General features: G+C 43.8%; 1 protein-coding gene across 1 annotated transcript in view; it reads right to left on the bottom strand.

Moving 5' to 3' along the window:
* Positions 1-22,283, bottom strand: part of LOC138662728 (rho GTPase-activating protein 6-like) — a 219,440-nt gene that overhangs the window by 180,400 nt on the left and 16,757 nt on the right. Inside the window, exon 4 of the mRNA XM_069748621.1 lies at positions 20,875-21,101. Within this exon, the coding sequence (XP_069604722.1) occupies positions 20,875-21,101 (227 nt within the window). The remainder of the gene's footprint in view (positions 1-20,874; positions 21,102-22,283) is intronic.

Here is a 22,283-nt window from a genome sequence, read left to right as displayed (position 1 = left end):
AAAAAGACCCACCGTGCCGAACTAACAGCACGGCGGTGCACCCCTTTGCTTCTCAGAGCTTCCAGCAAAAGTTAATAGCAAGCTGGACAGAAAAAACAGAAAACAAACTAGAAGCACTTATCTAGCAGAGCAGCAGGCCCAAGGAAAGATGCAGTAGCTCAGATCCAACACTGGAACATTGACAAGGAGCAAGGAAGACAGACTCAGGTGGAGCTAAATAGCAAGGCAGCCAACGAGCTCACCAAAACACCTGAGGGAGGAAGCCCAGAGACTGCAATACCACTTGTGACCACAGAAGTGAACTCAGCCACAGAATTCACAACAGTAGGCCTACCCCATATGTCCCTCCTCCGCGTCGTCCACTTTCTGGACTTAAAGTTCGTGATGTGTTCACAAATTATTTTTTGAGTCCTCAAGGTGCCACTCCCTGGCAAGACTATGCAATTTTGCATGTGTAATTATTTAGATATATAAATTTTTGATTAACCAATTTAGAAAATATGTCTGTTGTGTTTAATTATTTCACATATGGTTCTGAGCATATCATGTGTGTGTGATGTAATAAGAATGAACAGAGTGCATCCATAGTTTGATTGTTATTAACGAACATTTTACTTATGTAAATTTTTGTAAGATTTTGTTATTGTTTTGGCATAACAAATCTTTAGAAATTAAATTCCACATTTTTTTGTGGCCATAAAAATTAGGAACACCATCCACATTCCAGATTGCTATTTAAGCACAAGCAAACACAAGATTGTGTATACAAATCAAAGCTCAAACATAAACAAAATGGTTAAAATAAAAATAGAAAAAAAAAAAAATATTACAAGTCCTGGTAGGTAGGTGCTGGAGAAGTGGATTGTTCTGGGTCAACATCAGGTGGCCTTTGTAGGCCCAATTGTCCAGCACCCTGTGCGGATGTGATAGTGGCCTGAGGGACATTCTGCCTGCTATGATGCTGGGCACTTTGAAGAGTGGGGACAGGATTTTGGAGATAACCCTGATGTTGCTGGCCATATGGGCGGGAATCATACCCCAACCCAAAATGACCATATTGTCCAAACCCAGGTATTGACAATGTTTGCCATGCTGATTCTCACTCCGTGGAGGCGTGCAGCAGACTTCCGGGTTCACTGTCTGGCTTTTTCAGCTAATTAGCATGTCTCACCTGCCTGATTGAGGCCTTTGGACAGTTCAGGACATCTGCTAGTGGGTTGCGTATTTCTCGCAAGTCACACGCATGGTCCGTATGCATTCCGTATTACACGCTCTCCCATAGACTTGCATTGGCGTATTTTTTGCGCAATACGCTGACAAACGCAGCATGCTGCGATTTTGTGCGGCCGTATAACGACGTATATTACGGATCCGTAATATACGGCTGATAGGACTAGACCCATTGAGAATCATTGTGCCGTATGTTTTGCGAGTTTTACGGACGTAGTTTCTGCGCTCTTACGTCCGTAAAACTCGCATGTGTGACGCCGGCCTAAAACACTACAAAAAATCCACACAGAGTTTACAAAAATCTCCACACCTGACTAAAGGTGTGGAGGGTAAATCTGCTTCCCAGAGCTTCCAGCTACACTGAATTACCGTATATACTCGAGTATAAGCCGAGATTTTCAGCCCAAATTTTTGGGCTGAAAGTGCCCCCCTCGGCTTATACTCGAGTCACGGTAGCGGTGGGGTCGGCGGGTGAGGGGGTGAGGGCGCTGAGGTATACTTACCTAGTCCCAGCGATCCTCGCGCTGTCCCTGCCGTCCCACGGGCTTCGGCGCTGCAGTTTCTTCCTCTCTTCAGCGGTCACGTGGGACCGCTCATTACAGAAATGAATAAGCGGCTCCACCTCCCATAGGGGCGGAGCCGCTTATTCATTTCTCTATCAGCGGTGCCGGTGACCGCTGATAGAGAAAGAAGCTGCGGCACCGAAGACAGGAGGGGACAGCGCGAGGATCGCCAGGACTAGGTGAGTATAGCATATTCACCTGTCCTCGTTCCAGCCGCCGGGCGCCGATCCATCTTCCCGGCCGGCGCCTCCATCTTCCCGGCGTCTCTGCTCTCTGACTGTTCAGGCAGAGGGCGCGATGACGCATACAGTGTGCGCGGCGCCCTCTGCCTGATCAGTCAGAGCAGAGACGCCGGGAAGATGGAGGCGCCGGAACGAGACGCCGGGAGCTGCAATCAAGGGAGGTGAGTATGTGTTTTTTTTTCTTTATTGCGGCAGCGGCGGCACAAATTTATGTGGAACATCTATGGGGCACAGTGAACGGTGCAGAGCACCGTATATGGAGCACATCTATGGGGCACAGTGAACGGTGCAGAGCACCGTATATGGCACAGCACAGCTATGGGGCACAGTGAACGGTGCAGAGCACCGTATATGGCACAGCACAGCTATGGGGCACAGTGAACGGTGCAGAGCACCGTATATGGCACAGCACAGCTATGGGGCACAGTGAACGGTGCAGAGCACCGTATATGGCACAGCACAGCTATGGGGCACAGTGAACGGTGCAGAGCACCGTATATGGCACAGCACAGCTATGGGGCACAGTGAACGGTGCAGAGCACCGTATATGGCACAGCACAGCTATGGGGCACAGTGAACGGTGCAGAGCACCGTATATGGCACAGCACAGCTATGGGGCACAGTGAACGGTGCAGAGCACCGTATATGGCACAGCACAGCTATGGGGCACAGTGAACGGTGCAGAGCACCGTATATGGCACAGCACAGCTATGGGGCACAGTGAACGGTGCAGAGCACCGTATATGGCACAGCACAGCTATGTATGGGGCACAGTGAACGGTGCAGAGCACCGTATATGGCACAGCACAGCTATGTATGGGGCACAGTGAACGGTGCAGAGCACCGTATATGGCACAGCACAGCTATGGGGCACAGTGAACGGTGCAGAGCACCGTATATGGCACAGCACAGCTATGGGGCACAGTGAACGGTGCAGAGCACCGTATATGGCACAGCTATGGGGCACAGTGAACGGTGCAGAGCACCGTATATGGCACATCTATGGGGCACAATGAACGGTGCAGAGCACCGTATATGGCACAGCTAGGGGGCACAATGAACGGTGCAGAGCACTATATGGTTCACACCTATGGGGAAATATGAACGGTGCAGAGCACTATATGGCACAGCTATGGGGAAATAATGATCTATTTTTATTTTTGAAATTCACCGGTAAATGCTGCATTTCCACCCTAGGCTTATACTCGAGTCAATAAGTTTTCCCAGTTTTTTGTGGCAAAATTAGGGGGGTCGGCTTATACTCGGGTCGGCTTATACTCGAGTATATACGGTAATTCATACTGACAAGCTGGACAAACAGAAAGCACAGAACGGATAAGTCCACAACCTGTGGACAGAAAAGAGCAAGCAAGGACTTAACTTTGCTGAACTGGTCAGGATAACAGGGAAATCCAAAGAGATGTGAATCCAACCAGGAACCATTGACAAGTGGCACAAGCTGAAGGAAAGAGCCAGGCTAAATAGCTGAGCAGAGCTGAGCAGAATAGACAATCAGTGGAAGCAGCTGCTGACTGCTAAATCCAAGGAGCAGCCATTCCACTTAAAACCACCGGAGGGAGCCCAAGAGCAGAACTCACAAAAGTGCCACTTACAACCACCGGAGGGAGCCCAAGAGCGGAATTCACAAAACATCTCACGCTATGAAGGCCTTGGAAAGATTAGTGTTTGGTCACTTAAGACCAAGGGTCAATGCTTTTATCGATTCCCTTCAGTTTGCTTACCGACATAGATTGGGGGTGGATGATGCTATTCTTCTCTGTTACATAGGGTACACTCATTTCTGGAGACTGACGGAACCATGGTGCGAGCGATGTTCTTCGATTTCTCGAGTGCATTTAACTCCCTGCAGCCACTTTTACTACACAAAAAGATGACTGATATGAAGGTTGAGGAGGGGATGAGAAATTGGATAACTGACTACCTATCAGATCGGACACAGTTTGTACAGATGGGAGCAGTGGTGTCAAGCAGATTATTGAGCAGTGTAGGTGCCCCCCAGGGAACGGTGCTCGCGCCCTTTCTATTCACACTGTATACTTCAGACTTTCAGTATAAATCTGAACTTTGCCACCTTCAAAAATTTTCGGATGACTCTGTGGTTGTGGGATGCATTAGGGGAGATCAGGGGGATGAGGAATACAGAAGGGTGGTGTCGAATTTCGTGGATTGGTGCAATGGTAACTATCTACAACTAAATGTTAAGAAAACTAAGGAGTTGGTGGCCAACTATAGCAGGCTAAAGATGGAATGCTTACCGATCACTATTGCTGGTCAGGAGGTAGAGCAGGTGGAGAGTTACAAATATTTGGGGGTCCATTTGGATAGCAAACTGGACTGGAGATGCCACTCAGAGTTTGTCTACAAGAAGGGGATGAGCAGATTGTATTTCCTAAGGAAACTGAGGTCTTTTAATGTGTGTAGCAAAATGTTAGAAATGTTCTACCGTAGTGGCAAGTGCCATCTTTTTTGCAATCACGTGCTGGGGTAGTAGTGTGCGGGCCTCTGATGCTAATAAGCTGAATAAGATTATTAAGAAGGCAAGTTCTGCTGTGGGCTGCAATCTGGACTCTTTTGGGGAGGTAGTGGAGAAAAGAACTCTGAAAAAGTGTATGGCAATTATGAACAATAATGCACATCCATTATATGAGCTATTCATGAGACAGAAGAGCACCTTCAGTAACCGGCTAATACTTCTGAGGTGTAAGAAGGAAAAATATAGGAAATCGTTTGTGCCAACTGCTATCGGAATGTACAATAATAACATTAGGGTTAAACCACCAAGGTGAATGTCTACTTATTTCTCTACATTTCAGTTCACTTGTTGTGTATGTCCTATTCTAATGTATAATGTATAATGTTCTTCTGTCAACTCCACTGTCATGTCAACTATGTAATTCCTTTATGATTTAAGTTGTGCTGCTGTGATACACTTTATTGATCCCGTGGGAAATTATGGTATCGTATCGTATATTGCTCCATACGGAATTGACCCCATATAATGCTCCATACAGTATAGTGAGCCACATATAATTCTCCATACAGTATATGATGGGCCCCATCTATTGCTCCATATATAATTGGCCTCATATAATGCTCCATACAGTATATGATCGGCCCCATACAGTATACTGAGACCCATATATAACTCCATACAGAATGGGCCCCATATAATACTCCTTACTAGTGTTGAGCATTCCGATACCGCAAGTATGCGGAATTCCGATACCGAGATCCGATATTTTTGTGGTATCGGGTATCAGTATCGGAGGTGTAAAATAAAGAATTAAAATAAAAAATATTGTTATATTCACCTCTCCGGCGGCCCCTGGAACATCACCGTGAGTCACCGGCGTCCGGCAGGCTTCTTTGTTCAAAATGAGCGCCTTTAGGAGCGGCGGAATGACGTCGCGGCTTCTGATTGGTCGCGTGCCGCCCATGTGACCGCCACGCGACCAATCAGAAGCCGCGACGTCATTCCTCAGATAAATTCCTAGAATGAGCGCCTTTAGGACCTGTGGAATGACGTCGCGGCTTCTGATTGGTCGCGACGTCATTCCGCAGGTCCTAAAGGCGCTCATTTTGAACAAAGAAGCCTGCCGGACGCCGGTTCCTCGCGGTGATGTTCCAGCGGCCGCCGGAGAGGTGAATATAACAATATTTTTTATTTTAATTCTTTATTTTACACCTCACTATGGATCCCAGGGCCTGAAGGAGAGTTTCCTCTCCTTCAGACCCTGGGATCCATCAGGATCAGGATACCTTCCGATACTTGATGTCCCATTGACTTGTATTGGTATCGGATATCGGTATCGGCGATATCCGATACTTTTCGGGTATCGGCCGATACTATCCGATACCGATACTTTCAAGTATCGGACGGTATCGCTCAACACTACTCCTTACAGAATGGGTCCCATATAATGGTATGTGGGCTGAATCCAATCATGAATGGCCTGAACCTTAACCGGATCCATCTCCATAGACGAGGGAGAAAAAATAAAGCCCAAAAAGGAGACCTTCTGCACCCCAAAAAGACACTTCGACCCTTTCACAAACAAGGCATTGTCACGAAGGATCTGAAATACCATCCTGACCTGCTGCATATGAGACTCCCAATCATCGGAAAAAATCAAAATATCGTCCAAATATACAATCAAGAATTTATCAAGATAATTCCGGAAGATATCATGCATGAAGGACTGAACAACAGATGGAGCATTAGAGAGTCCGAATGGCATCACAAGGTATTCAAAATGGCCTTCGGGCGTGTTAAACGCAGTTTTCCATTCATCACCCTGCTTAATACGAACAAGATTATAAGCCCCCCGAAGGTCAATCTTAGTAAACCAACTAGCTCCCTTAATCCTAGCAAACAAATCGGAAAGCAAAGGTAACGGGTATTGAAACTTGACCGTAATCTTATTCAAGAGGCGATAATCAATACAGGGTCTTAAGGAACCATCTTTTTTAGCAACAAAAAAGAACCCCGCTCCCAACGGTGAAGAAGATGGCCGAATATGCCCTTTCTCCAAAGACTCCTTAATATAGCTCCGCATGGCGGCATGTTCAGGTACAGACAGGTTGAAAAGTCGGCCCTTAGGAAACTTACAGCCTGGAATCAAGTCAATAGCACAATCGCAGTCCCTGTGCGGTGGAAGGAAACTGGACTTGGGCTCATCGAATACATCCTGAAAATCAGACAAAAACTCCGGAATTTCAGAAGAGGAAGAAGGGGCGATAGACATCAGAGGAACATCATTATGAACCCCCTGACAACCCCAACTAGTCACAGACATGGACTTCCAATCCAAAACATGATTATGTACCTGTAACCACGGAAAACCCAGCACGATAGCATCATGCAAATTATGCAACACCAGAAATCGACAATCTTCCTGATGGGCTGGCGCCATGCGCATGGTCACCTGTGTCCAAAACTGGGGCTTATTTTTAGCCAAGGGTGTAGCATCAATGCCCCTTAAAGGAATAGGGTTCTGCAAAGGCTGCAAGGGAAAACCACAATGCCTAGCAAACTCAAAGTCCATTAAGTTCAAGGCGGCGCCTGAATCCACATACGCCATGACAGAAAATGATGATAATGAACAGATCAAGGACACAGATAACAGAAATTTAGGTTGTACAGTACTGATGGTAAATGAACTGGCGATCCTCTTTGTCCGCTTAGGGCAGACAGAAATGACATGGGAAGCGTCGCCACAATAATAACACTACCTATTGAGACGTCTGAAACCTTGTCGTTCTGTTTTAGACAGAATCCTATCCCACTGCATAGGCTCAGGAATTTGCTCTGAGGATAACGCCATAGCGCGCACAGTTCTGTGCTCCCGCAAGCGCCGGTCAATCTGAATGGCCAGAGACATAGAATAACTCAGATTGGAGGGTGTGGGAAACCCCACCATAACATCTTTAACGGATTCAGAAAGACCCTTTCTGAAAATTGCCGCCAAAGCATCATTATTCCATTAAGTCAACACAGACCATTTTCTGAATTTCTGACAATACAATTCAGCCGCCTCTTGCCCCTGAGACAGGGCCAACAAGGTCTTCTCAGCTTGATCCACCGAATTAGGTTCATCATACAGTAATCCTAACGCCTGAAAGAAGGAGTCTACATTAAGCAAAGCAGGATCCCCAGATTCCAGGGAAAATGCCCAATCCTGTGGATCACCACGCAGCAGGGAGATGATGATTTTAACCCGTTGAATGGAATCACCGGAGGATCGAGGTTTCAATGCAAAAAACAGTTTACAGTTGTTTTTAAAACTAAAAAATTTGGACCTGTCACCAAAAAACAAATCAGGAGTAGGAATCTTCGGTTCTAAAGCCGGAGTCTGAACAATGTAATCAGAAATACCCTGTACCCTAGCAGCAAGCTGGTCTACACGAGAAACTAATTCTTGAACATTCATGCTAGCACAAGGCTCTTCAGCCACCCAGAGATTAAGAGGGAGGAGAAGACAAAGTAGACTGAAGAAAAAAAAAATGGCTCAAGACCTTTCCTCCCTTCTTCTGAGATGCATTTAACTCATTGTGGGCCAGTTGTACTGTTGGGATGGGATGGGATGGGAATAAGGAGCCATGCATACAAGGATGGGAATAAGGAGCCATGAAGACAAGGATGGGGATAAGGAGCTATGCAAACAAGAATACGAATAAGGAACCATGCCAGCAAGGATGGGGATAAGGAGCTATGCAGACAAGGATGGGAATAAGGAGACATGCATACAAGGATGGGAATAATGAGCCATGCAGACAAGGATGGGAATAAAGAGCCATGCATACAAGGATAGGAATAAGGAGCCATGCATACAAGGATGGGAATAAGGAGCCATGAAGGCAAGGATGGGGATAAGGAGCCATGCAGACAAGGATGGGAATAAGGAGCCATGCATACAAGGATGGGAATAAGGAGCCATGAAGACAAGGATGGGGATAAGGAGCTATGCAAACAAGAATACGAATAAGGAACCATGCCAGCAAGGATGGGGATAAGGAGCTATGCAGACAAGGATGGGAATAAGGAGACATGCATACAAGGATGGCAATAAAGAGCCATGCAGACAAGGATGGGAATAAAGAGCCATGCATACAAGGATGAGAATAAGGAGCCATGCATACAAGGATGGGAATAAGGAGCCATGCAGACAAGGATGGGAATAAGAAACCATGCATGCAAGGATGGGAATAAGGAGCTGTGAAGAAACCACAGTATATCTTAATTACTTAGACGGCTATGTTTTTGCAAACCAAGAAGAATTGACTTTTTGTCTGTATATTGGCTTGTGGATTTAATTGTTTATGTCTGGTGGGTCAAGAAGACAGACTTGCAAATTGATATACTATTTAACATATGGTGCAAATCTGTAATAGTGACTTGTACATAGTGTATGTTTATCTTTGTTTATTGTGTGCTGATATGGTAAATATGTATTGTACTCTGTAACCGGTTTGTTGACTTCAAAGTTAGATAGAGAAAGGCTGTGAGGGTGGACTGAAGGACACTGGGTAATTCTAAAAATAGCTTACATTCTTCGGGTATAAAAAGACTCAGAGAGATCTCAAACACAGAGCTACCAGCCAGACATTCTGCAAAACACCCAACGGACAAGAGAGAGAACTGCAGTCAATTCATCATGGCACTATCACGAGGGTCACGGATCTATGATTCTATAGGACACAATCTAGGGGTTTTCGGCTCCGGTTGGAAGGGCATAGATCTGATCCAGTGATTATCTCTGAACCATGGATATGTTTGGAGAAAGCCAGGCTTTGGGAACCGCTCGTCACCTGGTTCCATGGAGATGGTTGGATAAGCCAGGTAGTGACTTTCGTGTCAACTGGCTTTGGACCTTGTACGGACTTGATGGACTGTTCTCTGTCATCTTCCTACGCTTTTCGATATCTCTTCTCTGTGTGTGTATCACAGGTGGAATAGCAACCCCGGGAGCTCGGAAATAACATCTACTATTATCCCGGTGAGTCAGCGGAAGGGTGAGACCCTGTAATGTGCACCATCTTGGGGTAATTGCTGGGATTGTTCTGTTCGCTATTGGGTGTTGTGGTTCAATGAAGTATTGCCACAATGTTTTACCCTAACCCTGTGTTGTCTGTGTAGTGTATTGCCCATGGGGAGATAGAGTTGGCGTTCAGTGGTATGAGCCGTGGTCCATGCAGTCTTGCTATTGGCAGCCGGGCCAGCAGACGAGAGCACCCACTGACCCTGTTTCTCCACAGGAACCATGCATACAAGAATGGGAATAAGAAGCCATGCATACAAGGATGGGAAGAGCTATGCAAAAAAGGATGGAAATAAGGAGCCATGCACACAAGGATGGGAATAAGAAGCCATGCGTACAAGGATGGAAATAAGGAGCCATGCATACCAGGATGGGGATGAAGAACCATGCATCATGGATAGGGATGGGGGCAATGCATATCAGGATGGGGATGAAGAACCTTGCATCATGGATAGGGATGTGGGACAATGCATACCCGGCTTATACTTGAGTCAATAAGTTTTCCCAATTTTTCGAGGCAAAATAGGTGCCTCGGCTTATACACGTGTTGGCTTATACATGATATATACTGTATTTTTTTCTTCACTGCCCAATGGCATAAAATTATGTGATTCATCTATGGTGTCAATATGATCACTGCACCCGTAGATGAATTTATTGATAGGTGTAGTTTATAAAATAGTATCTCTTATGGGGGTTTCTGCTTTTCTGGCATATCAGGGGCTCTGCCAATGTGACATAGCATGCTCAAACCAGTCCAGCAAAATCTTAACTATAATATGGTGCACCTTCCCTTCTGAGCTTTGCACTGTAGTAGTTTTTGAACCACATATGGGGCTTGTGTACTCATGAGAAATTGCACAACACATTTTGGGTTCCATTACCTCCTCTTATCCTTGTAAAAATAGAAAAATTTGGGGCTAAAACAACATTTTGGTGAGAAGCCACAAAAATAACCACATATATAATACATGTGATTTTTTCCTGAAGAAGTAACTATATACTTCGAAACGGGTTGAAATAAACCACCTTCCTATCTACCATACTGGGATATACTGTACGTCTCAATTCTGTTGGAAGCACAGAATTTGTCAACAAACTCGTTTTATTGTTTGATTGCTGGATGAATGGCAGGGGTTATCATATGGCAGCACTGGAATGGCAGAGGTTTCAATGGGTAGCTAACAGTTTTTTCTTTAGTATATAACATATGTTGTAAAATATAAAAAAAGGCAAAAAACCTTTAATCCACTAAATACAAAGTGGTTTCTGTTAAGCATAAAGATTATATTTTTATTAAATACACAGTATATGTACAGCATACTATGAGCATATTAGAAGTGAAGGACTGTGATAAAACATTCATTGTGAGTCAGATATTTTCCAACACCTTTCCAGTGTATCCTGTTCAGCATTTCCTATGAAAATTTGCTTATGTCAGTCTGTACGGCCTCTCCTAGTTTGCCTCTCCTACATTGCCTCTCCTAGATTGCCTCTCCTAATTTGCCTCTCCTAATTTGCCTCTCCTAGATTGCCTCTCCTAGATTGCCTCTCCTAGATTGCCTCTCCTAGTTTGCCTCTCCTAGTTTGCCTCTCCTACATTGCCTGTCCTACCTTGCCTCTCCTAATTTGCCTCTCCTAGACTGCCTCTCCAAGATTGCCTTTCCTAATTTGCCTCTCCTAGATAGCCTCTCCTAGATTGCCTCACCTAGTTTCCTTATAATAGTCTTAAATAGGGATGGGCGAACCCGAACTGTAAAGTTCTGGACCTATACCGAACACATAGTGTTCAGTCACAAGGTCCTGAACATGGGCTTCCATGGGCCCAGGGCCTGTAAAAGAATAAAATGAATAATAAACATTATAATTATATTTACTTGTTCAGTGACGCGTCCTCCCGTCCAGCTGTCACCGCACAAACACTGCCGGAAAAAGTAAAAGACTGCCGAGTGCAGTGAATACCGCCGGAAGTTAATGAGCAGCCCCGGAAGCAGATGCGACCAGGGGACAGCGGGATGGGAGGACGCGTCGCTGGACAGGTAAGTATAATTATAATGTTTGTTACTAATTTTATGCTTTTTTTTATGGTTTAGCAAATAAAAGGGAGATGAGTGTCTCACTCAGTGTCTGGGTCTGCAGATGTGTGGATCTCTTGTGTGGTGGTCTATGCTAAGGCCTGAAGGACTGGACCTTCACTATCCTGAGCAGACGGACCCACTATATGTTGTATGGACTTTTTACTTTATGTTTTCACTTTGTGCCGGAAAAGGCTGTTCTTTTGTTTGATTCCCTGAGCAATTTGCTATACGAGATGCCTATAACATAAAAATATATGAACAACTGGATATTACTAACAACTATATACCTGAGGATTACCTTGAGTTTCAAAATTCTAACTAATGTAGTTTTACAGATAATAGAAAACAAGTAACCTAGCAGGCCTGCGAGGCCCCAGGTACGCGTTCTAGGGTTAATAAACCTGCTTGGACATTTTCATGAAACGGCTTCCCGTGCCTACCTTAACCGCAGCACAGTGAGAACAAAACCCCACTCCTCCAATCAAATAAATATAAATCATTTTGCATGAAAAATTAAGAACAAAAAAGCAAAAGCATAAAAAAGGAAGTATAGCTGTAGCACAAATGATTAACCCCTTTACCCCCAAGGGTGGTTTGCACGTTAATGACTGGGCCAATTTTTACAATTCTGACCACTGTCCCTTAATGAGGTTATAACTCTGGAACGCTTCAACGGATCCCGGTGATTCTGACAATGTTTTCTCGAGACATATTGTACTTCATGATAGTGGTAAAATTTATTTGATATTACCTGCGTTTATTTGTGAAAAAAATGGAAATTTGGCGAAAATTTTGAAAATTTCGCAATTTTCCAAATTTGAATATTTATGCAATTAAATCACAGAGATATGTCACACAAAATACTTAATAAGTAACATTTCCCACATGTCTACTTTACATGAGCACAATTTTGGAACCAAATTTTTTTTTTTGTTAGGGAGATATAAGGGTTAAAAGTTGACCAGCAATTTCTCATTTTTACAACACCATTTTTTTTAGGGACCACATCACATTTGAAGTCATTTTGAGGGGTCTATATGATAGAAAATACCCAAGTGTGACACCATTCTAAAAACTGCACCCCTCAAGGTGCTCAAAACCATATTCAAGAAGTTTATTAACCCTTCTGGTGCTTCACAGGAATTTTTGGAATGTTTAAATAAAAATGAACATTTAACTTTTTTTCACAAAAAATTTACTTCAGCTCCAATTTGTTTTATTTTACCAAGGGTAACAGGAGAAAATGGACCCCAAAAGTTGTTGTACAATTTGTCCTGAGTACACCGATACCCCATATGTGGGGGTAAACCACTGTTTGGGCGCATGACAGAGCTCGGAAGCGAAGGAGCGCCATTTGACTTTTCAATGCAAAATTGACAGGAATTGAGATGGGACGCCATGTTGCGTTTTGAGAGCCCCTGATGTGCCTAAACATTGAAACCCCCCACAAGTGACACCATTTTGGAAAGTAGACCCGCTAAGGAACTTATCTAGAGGTGTGGTGAGCACTTTGACCCACCAAGTGCTTTACAGAAGTTTATAATGCAGAACCATAAAAATAAAAAATCATATTTTTTCACAAAAATTATCTTTTCGCTCCCAATTTTTTATTTTCCCAAGGGTAAGAGAAGAAATTGGACCCCAAAAGTTGTTGTACAATTTGTCCTGAGTACGCTGATACCCCATATGTGGGGGTAAACCACTGTTTGGGCGCATGGGAGAGCTCGGAAGGGAAGGAGCGCCGTTTGACTTTTCAATGCAAAATTGACAGGAATTGAGATGGAACGCCATGTTGCGTTTTGAGAGCCCCTGATGTGCCTAAACATTAAAACCCCCCACAAGTGACACCATTTTGGAAAGTAGACCCCCTAAGGAACTTATCTAGAGGTGTGGTGAGCACTTTGACCCACCAAGTGCTTCACAGAAGTTTATAATTCAGAGCGTGTGTGGGGGGGAACCACTGTTTGGGCACATGGGAGGGCTCGGAAGGGAAGGAGCGCCATTTGGAATGCAGACTTACATGGAATGGTCTGCAGGTGTCACATTGCGTTTGGTGAGCCCCTGATGTACCTAAACAGTAGAAACCCCCACAAGTGACACCATTTTGGAAAGTAGACCCCCTAAGGAACTCATCTAGATGTGTTGTGAGAGCTTCGAACCCCCAAGTGTTTCACTACAGTTTATAACGCAGAGCCGTGAAAATTGAAAAAAAAAACTTTCCCCAAAAAATTATTTTTTAGCCCCCAGTTTTGTATTTTCCCAAGGGTAACAGGAGAAATTCGACCCCAAAAGTTGTTGTCCAAATTTTCCTGAGTACGCTGATACCCCATATGTGGGGGGGAACCACCGTTTGGGCGCATGGGAGGGCTCGGAAGGGAAGGAGCGCCATTTGGAATGCAGACTTAGATGGAATGGTCTGCATGCGTCACATTGCGTTTGCAGAGCCCCTAATGTACCTAAACAGTAGAAACCCCCCACAAGTGACACCATTTTGGAAAGTAGACCCCCTAAGGAACTCATCTAGATGTGTTGTGAGAGCTTCGAACCCCCAAGTGTTTCACTACAGTTTATAACGCAGAGCTGTGAAAATTAAAAAAAAAACTTTCCCCCCAAAATAATTTTTTAGCCCCCAGTTTTGTATTTTTCCAAGGGTAACAGGAGAAATTGGACCCGAAAAGTTGTTGTCCTATTTGTCCTGAGTACGCTGATACTCCATATGTTGGGGTAAACCCCTGTTTGGGCATACAGGAGAGCTCAGGAGGGAAGGAGCACTGTTTTACTTTTTCAACGCAGAATTGGCTGGAATTGAGATCGGACGCCATGTCGCGTTTGGAGAGCCCCTGATGTGCCTAAACAGTGGAAACCCCCCAATTATAACTGAAACCCTAATCCAAACACACCCCTAACCCTAATCCCAACAGTAACCCTAACCACACCTCTAACCCTGACACACCCCTAACCCTAATCCCAACCCTATTCCCAACCGTAAATGTAATCTAAACCCTAACCATAACTTTAGCCCCAACCCTAACCCTAACTTTAGCCCCAACCCTAACTGTAGCCCCAACCCCAGCCCTAGCCCTAGCCCTAACCCTAACCCTAGCCCCAACCCTAACCCTAGCCCTAACCCTAGCCCCAACCCTAGCCCCAACCCTAGCCCTAACCCTAACCCTAGCCCTAATGGGAAAATGGAAATAAATACATTTTTTTAATTTTTCCATTACTAAGGGGGTGATAAAGGGGGGTTTGATTTACTATTTATAGCGGGTTTTTTAGCGGATTTTTATGATTGGCAGCTGTCACACACTGAAAGACGCTTTTTATTGCAAAAAATATTTTTGGCGTTACCACATTTTGAGAGCTATAATTTTTCCATATTTTGGTCCACAGAGTCATGTGAGGTCTTGATTTTTGCGGGATGAGTTTACATCTTTATTGGTATCATTTTCAGGCATGTGACATTTTTTGATCGCTTTTTATTTCGATTTTTGTGAGGCAGAATGACCAAAAACCAGCTATTCATGAATTTCTTTTGGGGTAGGCATTTATACCGTTCCGCGTTTGGTAAAATTGATACAGCAGTTTTATTCTTTGGGTCAGTACGATTACAGCGACGCCTCATTTATATCATTTTTTTATGTTTTGGCGCTTTTATACGATAAAACTATTTTATAGAAAAAAAAATTATTTTTGCATCGCTTTATTCTGAGGACTATAACTTTTTATTTTTTTGCGTATGATGCTGTATGGTGGCTCATTTTTTACGGGACAAGATGACGTTTTCAGCGGTACCATGGTTATTTATATCTGTCTTTTTGATCGCGTGTTATTCCACTTTTTGTTCGGCGGTATGATAATAAAGCGTTGTTTTTTGCCTCGTTTTTTTTTTTTCTTACGGTGTTTACTGAAGGGGTTAACTAGTGGGCCAGTTTTATAGGTCGGGTCGTTACGGACGTGGCGATACTAAATATGTGTACTTTTATTGTTTGTTTCTTTTTATTTAGATAAAGAAATGTATTTATGGGAATAATATATATATTTTTTTCACTATTTAGGTTTTTAAAAAAAAATTTTTTTTTACACATTTGGAAAAAATTTTTTAAACTTTTTTACTTTGTCCCGGGGGGACATCACAGATCGCTGATCTGACAGTTTGCACAGCACTCTGTCAGATCACCGATCTGTCTCAGAGCACTGCAGGCTTACCAAGCGCCTGTTCTGAGCAGGCACTTGGTAAGCCACCTCCCTCCCTGCAGGACCCAGATGCCGCAGCCATATTGGATCCGGGCCTGCTGCAGGGAGGGAGGTAAGGAGACCCTCGCAGCAACGCGATCACATCGCGTTGCTGCGGGGGTCTCAGGGAAGCCCGCAGGGAGCCCCCTCCCTGCGCGATGCTTCCCTGCACCGCCGGCACACCGCGATCATGTTTGATCGCGGTGTGCCGGGGGATAATGTGCCGGGGGCGGTCTGTGACCGCTCCTGGCACATAGTGCCGGATGTCAGCTGCGATAGGCAGCTGACACTCGGCCGCGCTCCCCCCGTGAGCGCGGCTGATCGCGTATGACATACTATCCCGTCGGTGGTCATACGGGCCCACCCCACCTCGACGGGATAGTATGTCATATGGCAGAAAGGGGTTAATAACAGGTTCAACCAAAGTGTCAGAAAAAATAAGGCCCCATTCTCACGATGAGCTTTTGGTGAGTTTTTGATGGTGCAAATTTTCTGCACCATATCTGCACCTATTATGTAGATTAGGTTACTTGCTTTTTTCATGTGTTTTTATTGCATTTTTGACGCTGCATTTTTCTCTCTAGTTTTTATGTCATGTTATAAATAATGCTTTCTTTTTTATACTTCCTGGTATTTGGCTCCGTAATGTAAAAATCTACCTTCACTGGTCACAGATTTTACCCCTAAATTGAGAATTTTGAAAATGAATGAAGGAGAAAGAAGCAGGTTTCTCTGATAAGACATAATACAAAGTTTCTTATTCTCATGTGAACTATTGATTTTGGAAATAGAAATTAAAACGACGATTACTCTTTAAGGGAGAATGCCACGAGTCACAGGAAAAGTATGCAATTGTTAAGCTAATTAGACAGTACAACCCTATCATTTAAGTATCTGGTAGAGACTTACGTGACTAAGAGGAAAAATTAAACCTTATCACTCAGTATATTTCTTAATTTCTCCTGGCGTCAATATTTTAAGTGACCAAAAAAAAGTTTACATTTTTAAGTTTTTTTTTGGAGTGAAGAAAAGTTTGTCTTTGGGGAGTTTGGAGGGTTGTAGATGACTTCGGCCACAATGTACAAAAGCATACTTAGGGCTGGGAGATTTTGTCTACAAACAACATTGCGATTTTATTAACATTACAGAAAATTCTCAGTTTTAATCTCAATTTTCTTTTTTGTTAAACTGAGCCCAAATAAGTTTTTATATTTGCCTGTGACATCATTTCCCAGGACACCTGCCGGTCTCTGTCCTGGTATTCAGCAATAACATGTTGTCCCGCGTGATCGCTGCGGCGCTCGTGTATTGATGCAACAATGAAGCAGCGCAGAAGTCACAAAATAAAGGCAGTGACCATAGTAATACAGAAGTTCGTCAAATAGGTTCGTCCACAATTTAGAGATGAGTGGATCGATTTGAGGGACTCCGGTCCAGTGTCCAAGTCAGTGGTACCTGGTGATTGGATGGGAGGATGCAAATCTCTAACGTTCTGGCGTCCCCGGATCGGCATATGATTTGTCATCACTGGTACAGAAGACATTGTGCCAGACCTGACAGTTCAAGAGCCGCGTCGGGGACACCTCATAGTAAGAGATTTGTAGGCCTCCCTTCTAGCTGCCAAGAACCACAAACTTGGAACCGGAGTCCCGCGAATTGATCTACTCATCTCTAGTCACATTTATAATACTATAGTCAAAAGTTAAAAAAAAACTAATTGTAAAATGTCAACATTTTATGAATCTTCTTTATTCCAGCAGATAATTTAAAAAAATGCAATTTTCTACTTACTGAGAGGCCATTATCACTCCTAGTCAAGGCTTCGGTGTAAATTGAAACATCACGTTTTTGTTTTCTTTTTACCTTTTTTGCTGAAATAGGTGGACTATATTGGTGTGCCAGCATTCTGCCACTTTTTATTTTTGTGTGGTTCTGTATTTTGGGTGTTTTAAGCAGGGAAATGTGAACAGTTTGGAGAATGGAGTACACTAGTTATGAAGACGGTATAGGCAGGAGGAAGCCATGGGGTAACAGAGTAGACTTTGATGGTGGCATCTGGCAGACAGCTTTATTGGGCAAAGTGTTCATTATGATTTCTTGAAACTGACAACACAAATTCCAGAGAGACATCACTACTACCCATTAGCTGCACTCCCTGCCCTTGAAGGGAACCTGCACCATTATTTAGCTCTAGTAATTTACTATATATTATGAAACAAGCCACCCTTCTCCTCCTCATTTCCCGACAAGTATGCCAATGACTTGAGTTGAGTTCACGAGTCCATTGTTTTTCCCCTTTAAATGTCTACACATTCCTCTCGACAAATGACTGACATGACGACCCACCAACCTTAGCTATGCAAATAAGTCAGAATTAGACTTATGAATTGTGTGTGTTGGCCGTTTACAACCCTATATGCATGGAGCCTTCTTTAGATCTCTACGGAACCGCCGTGCAGCTCCAAAAGACTTCCTCTGCCTCTTCTGTGACGCGCTTGTGACGGTGCATACATGATAACATCATCTCGTATGCGCCGGAATATATGAGCGCCACTCTCCAGGAGGACACTAGAGGTGGAGCTGCGCCTGCAGGGGATCGTGAAAGGAAAGTATGAAAACTTTTCTCTTAATAAATATTAAATGGGCTTAGGGGGAGCAAGTGATGTTGAATTGAGGGTGGGGGACAGTGATTGATGATGCATTGAAGTGGGGGAGCGCAAATAATGATGAATTGGGGGTGGAGGACATCAAATGATCAATTGATGGTGGGAGAAGGGGACAGCAAATGATGACTTGAGGGTGGGGGACCAGGGACAGCAAATGATGAAATGACCGTGGGGGATAGGGCACAGCAAATGATGAATTGAGGGTGGGGGATTGGGGAGAGCAAAGAATGATGAATTGAGGGTGGGGGATTGGGGAGAGCAAAGAATGATGAATTGAGGGTGGGAGGAGAGCAAATGATAATGAATTGAGAGTGGGGAGAGCAAACGATAATGTATTGAGGGTGGTGGGGGGACAGCAAATGATAATGAACTGAGGGTTGGGGAGAGCAATTTAAGATTAATTGAGACTGGGGGATGGGAGAGAGTAAATGATGATGAAATGAGGGTGGGGCTGGGAGAGAGAGGACATGACATAATTAAATGGGGCAGAAGAGCTCCTGTGTATAATGTCACTGGTGATCACTGTATTACCTGTACAATGACACTATATACAGAGCTCCTGTGTATAATGTCACTGATGATTACTGTATTACCTGCACACTATGCAATATATACAGAACTCCTGTGTATAATCTCACTGGTGATCACTGTGTTACCTGTACACTGACACTATATACAGAGCTCCTGTGTATAGTGTCACTGGTGATCACTGTATTACCTGTACACTATATTCTATATGCATAGCTCCTGTGTATAATGTCACTGGTAATCACTGTATTACCCATACACTGACAATATATACAGAGCTCTTGTATATAATGTCACTGGTGATAACTGTATTACCTGCACAATGACACAATATACAGAGCTCCCGTGTATAATGTCACCAGTGATCCCTGTATTACCTGTACACTGACACTATATAAAGAGCTCCTGTGTATAATGTCACTGGTGATAACTGTATTACCTGTACACTAAACACTATATACAGAGGTCCTGTGTATAATGTCACTGGTGATCACTGAATTACCTGTATACTAACATTATATACAAATCTCCTGTGTATAATGTCACCAGTGATCCCTGTATTACCTGTACACTGACACTATATACGGAGCTCCTTTGTATAATGTCACTGGTGATCACTCTATTACCTGTGCACTGACACTATATACAGAGCTCCTGTGTATAATATCACTGGTGATCACTGTATTACCTGTACACTGACATTATATACAGATCTCCTGTGTTTAATGTTGCCAGTGACCCCTGTATTACCTTTACACTGACACTATATACAGAGCTCCTGTGTATAGTGTCACTGGTGATCGCTCCATTACCTGTGCACTGACACTATATACAGAGCTCCTGTGTATAATGTCACTGGTAATCACTGTATTACCTGTACACTGACATTATATACAGATCTCCTGTGTTATGTGTCTATGTAAAGGATTCTAAAGTTGGCAACAGAATTAGATGACAAACGTCTCTGCTGACTCTCCCATACACAGTTTCAACTGCGTGCTCCTATATTCTGTATGAGAAAGCCACTGACTGGCAAGTCAGACATGCGTGATCCACATCTCCCAACCAGCACCCTCATACACATTAGACTGTTGGCCAACCCCAGTAATATTGACTGGTTCAGATGATATTAAACTAATGTATATGGGCCTTAAAAGCAATATGTCATAAGGTTTTGCTATGTAATTTGAGAGCAGCATGATGTATGGGAAGAGACCCTGATTCCAGCGATGTATCACTAACTGGACTGTGTTTTGCTGTTTCTATAAAATCAGTGTTTTATCAGCAGGATATTATTGATTCAGGACTAGGTGCCTCGTGCCTTCTAGTCCTCCTGCTCTGTGTAACTCTGTCAATGGAAAGTGTACACCAATCAGAGGTGGGGGCGGGGTTGAACAGAGCTCAGCATTCTGAGCTCTGCCTGATCTGCAGCAGTGAAAACTGTGATTCTATCACAACTACTGCCCCCAGTAAATGAACTGATACATCACTGGAATCGGTCTCAGCTCCTACATCATGTTACCGTGAAATCATCCTGCTGATGTAAGAATACTTTAATCGAAGCTCACCTCATTGTGTCTATCAGCATTGGTTATATTCTCCAGTATGTGGGTGTCAGTCCCACATGTCTACGTGCAGTTTTTAATGGACTCATAATAAAGTGGTGGAGTAACGTGGAGATGCCGCAAAGAATCCTTTTTGCATTGCTACTCATTTTGATTTGCAAACATTCTGGTGTGAAATAAAGTGACAAAATTCAGATTCAGATTTCTCACCCTCCTTCTTGTCTGTGTTTTGCCATGTCTGAATTTAGGTGGCAGAGGAAAGTCCATTAACATGCCTGGGTAAGATGTTCGTTGCGTTTCTACCAGAAAACTCAAGACGCTGCTCTCAACTTCAGCACATGCTCTTCTATTTCGAACCGGAAGAATCCGTTGACGTTCTACCCGATCCTGAGCAAGGACGTCTGATAGAGTCACCCCAAATAATCCATGTGGAGTATCTAGAGAACAATGAAGGAGAACAAAAATGAAGCCATAGAAAACATAAAGGCTAAATCAGAGATGGCGGCAGCTTGAAAAACACTTGTCCATCCTATGTTCACCTCCGTAAAATGTATCTCCTAGCTGGACTTGAACAGGTGGCAGGAGCCTCCTTGGTGTGGCCATGCTCTGATAAGTGCTTGCTTTAGTAAATATGAACTCTTACGGGAGTTGGTTAGACTTTAACATTTATGGCCTGTCCAGTTTGCGATTGGCACTCGGTACCGATCGGTTGGGTTACCGATGCAGCCACAATGGCTCAGTTTCAGAGCCGCACAGCTCTGTTAGCGGAATAGTTGCTGCGGCCGAGTACTGCACATCTGCCCCTTATTGATTCACATGGGGCCGATAATCAGTAACGAGTTGCAGCCACTATACCTGGACAGAGCAGTGCAGCTCCGAAACCGAGCAGTTCCAGCTTCTACGGGCACCGGGAACATCTGATCGAGGGGTGTGCCGAGTTCTGCATGTACAATATGTGGCAGTAAGTAAATTGGGGCGTAACTATGCACCTCGAGCTCCGCAGCCTCACGTTGTGTCTAATGCCAAATATCAGAGCCAACGATCTGTCAACCACAAGAGCGTTTGTCAAATTCTTACAAATCAGAAAGTCACTAATTGAGAAATATTTACATCCAAAAACCTAGCGAAAATGTACTAATGACTTGACCCATAGTCATCAACTACTTTCCAGCCAAGATTAATGTATTCAAATATTTTGGCTTCATTAAATAATATGATTCAGCGTCATTCACTTAGTTTTTTCACAGCCCATTTTGGTTGGAATGTCGTATTTTTTAATACGTTTTCTTTTTTTCAAACTTTTTTTAATGTGTTTTTATAGAAAAGCCTATGAGAAAATTCCTGAAAATAAGAATCAAATTTGATGCTCACTCTCATTCTCCTGATGGACGAGCCCACCCACACCTTCAAACCACTAACAATCTTACCGTGTACAAGCAGAAGCTTAGGATTCTTTCACATTTCCGTCGGTAAGGGGCCGCCACGAAGCGTCGGCTCGACGTACCGACAGAAGTGTGTGCTTTCACATTTCCGTCAGACTGCAGGGTGAGGAAAGATCGTGAGAGCGATATTTCCTGCTGGGCATGCGCAGTCTGAAACACTGGATGCGACGTACAGAA

Source organism: Ranitomeya imitator, chromosome 2 (assembly GCF_032444005.1).
Source record: "Ranitomeya imitator isolate aRanImi1 chromosome 2, aRanImi1.pri, whole genome shotgun sequence".
NCBI classification, from domain to species: domain Eukaryota; kingdom Metazoa; phylum Chordata; class Amphibia; order Anura; family Dendrobatidae; genus Ranitomeya; species Ranitomeya imitator.
This window is presented reverse-complemented; position numbering and strand designations above follow the sequence as displayed.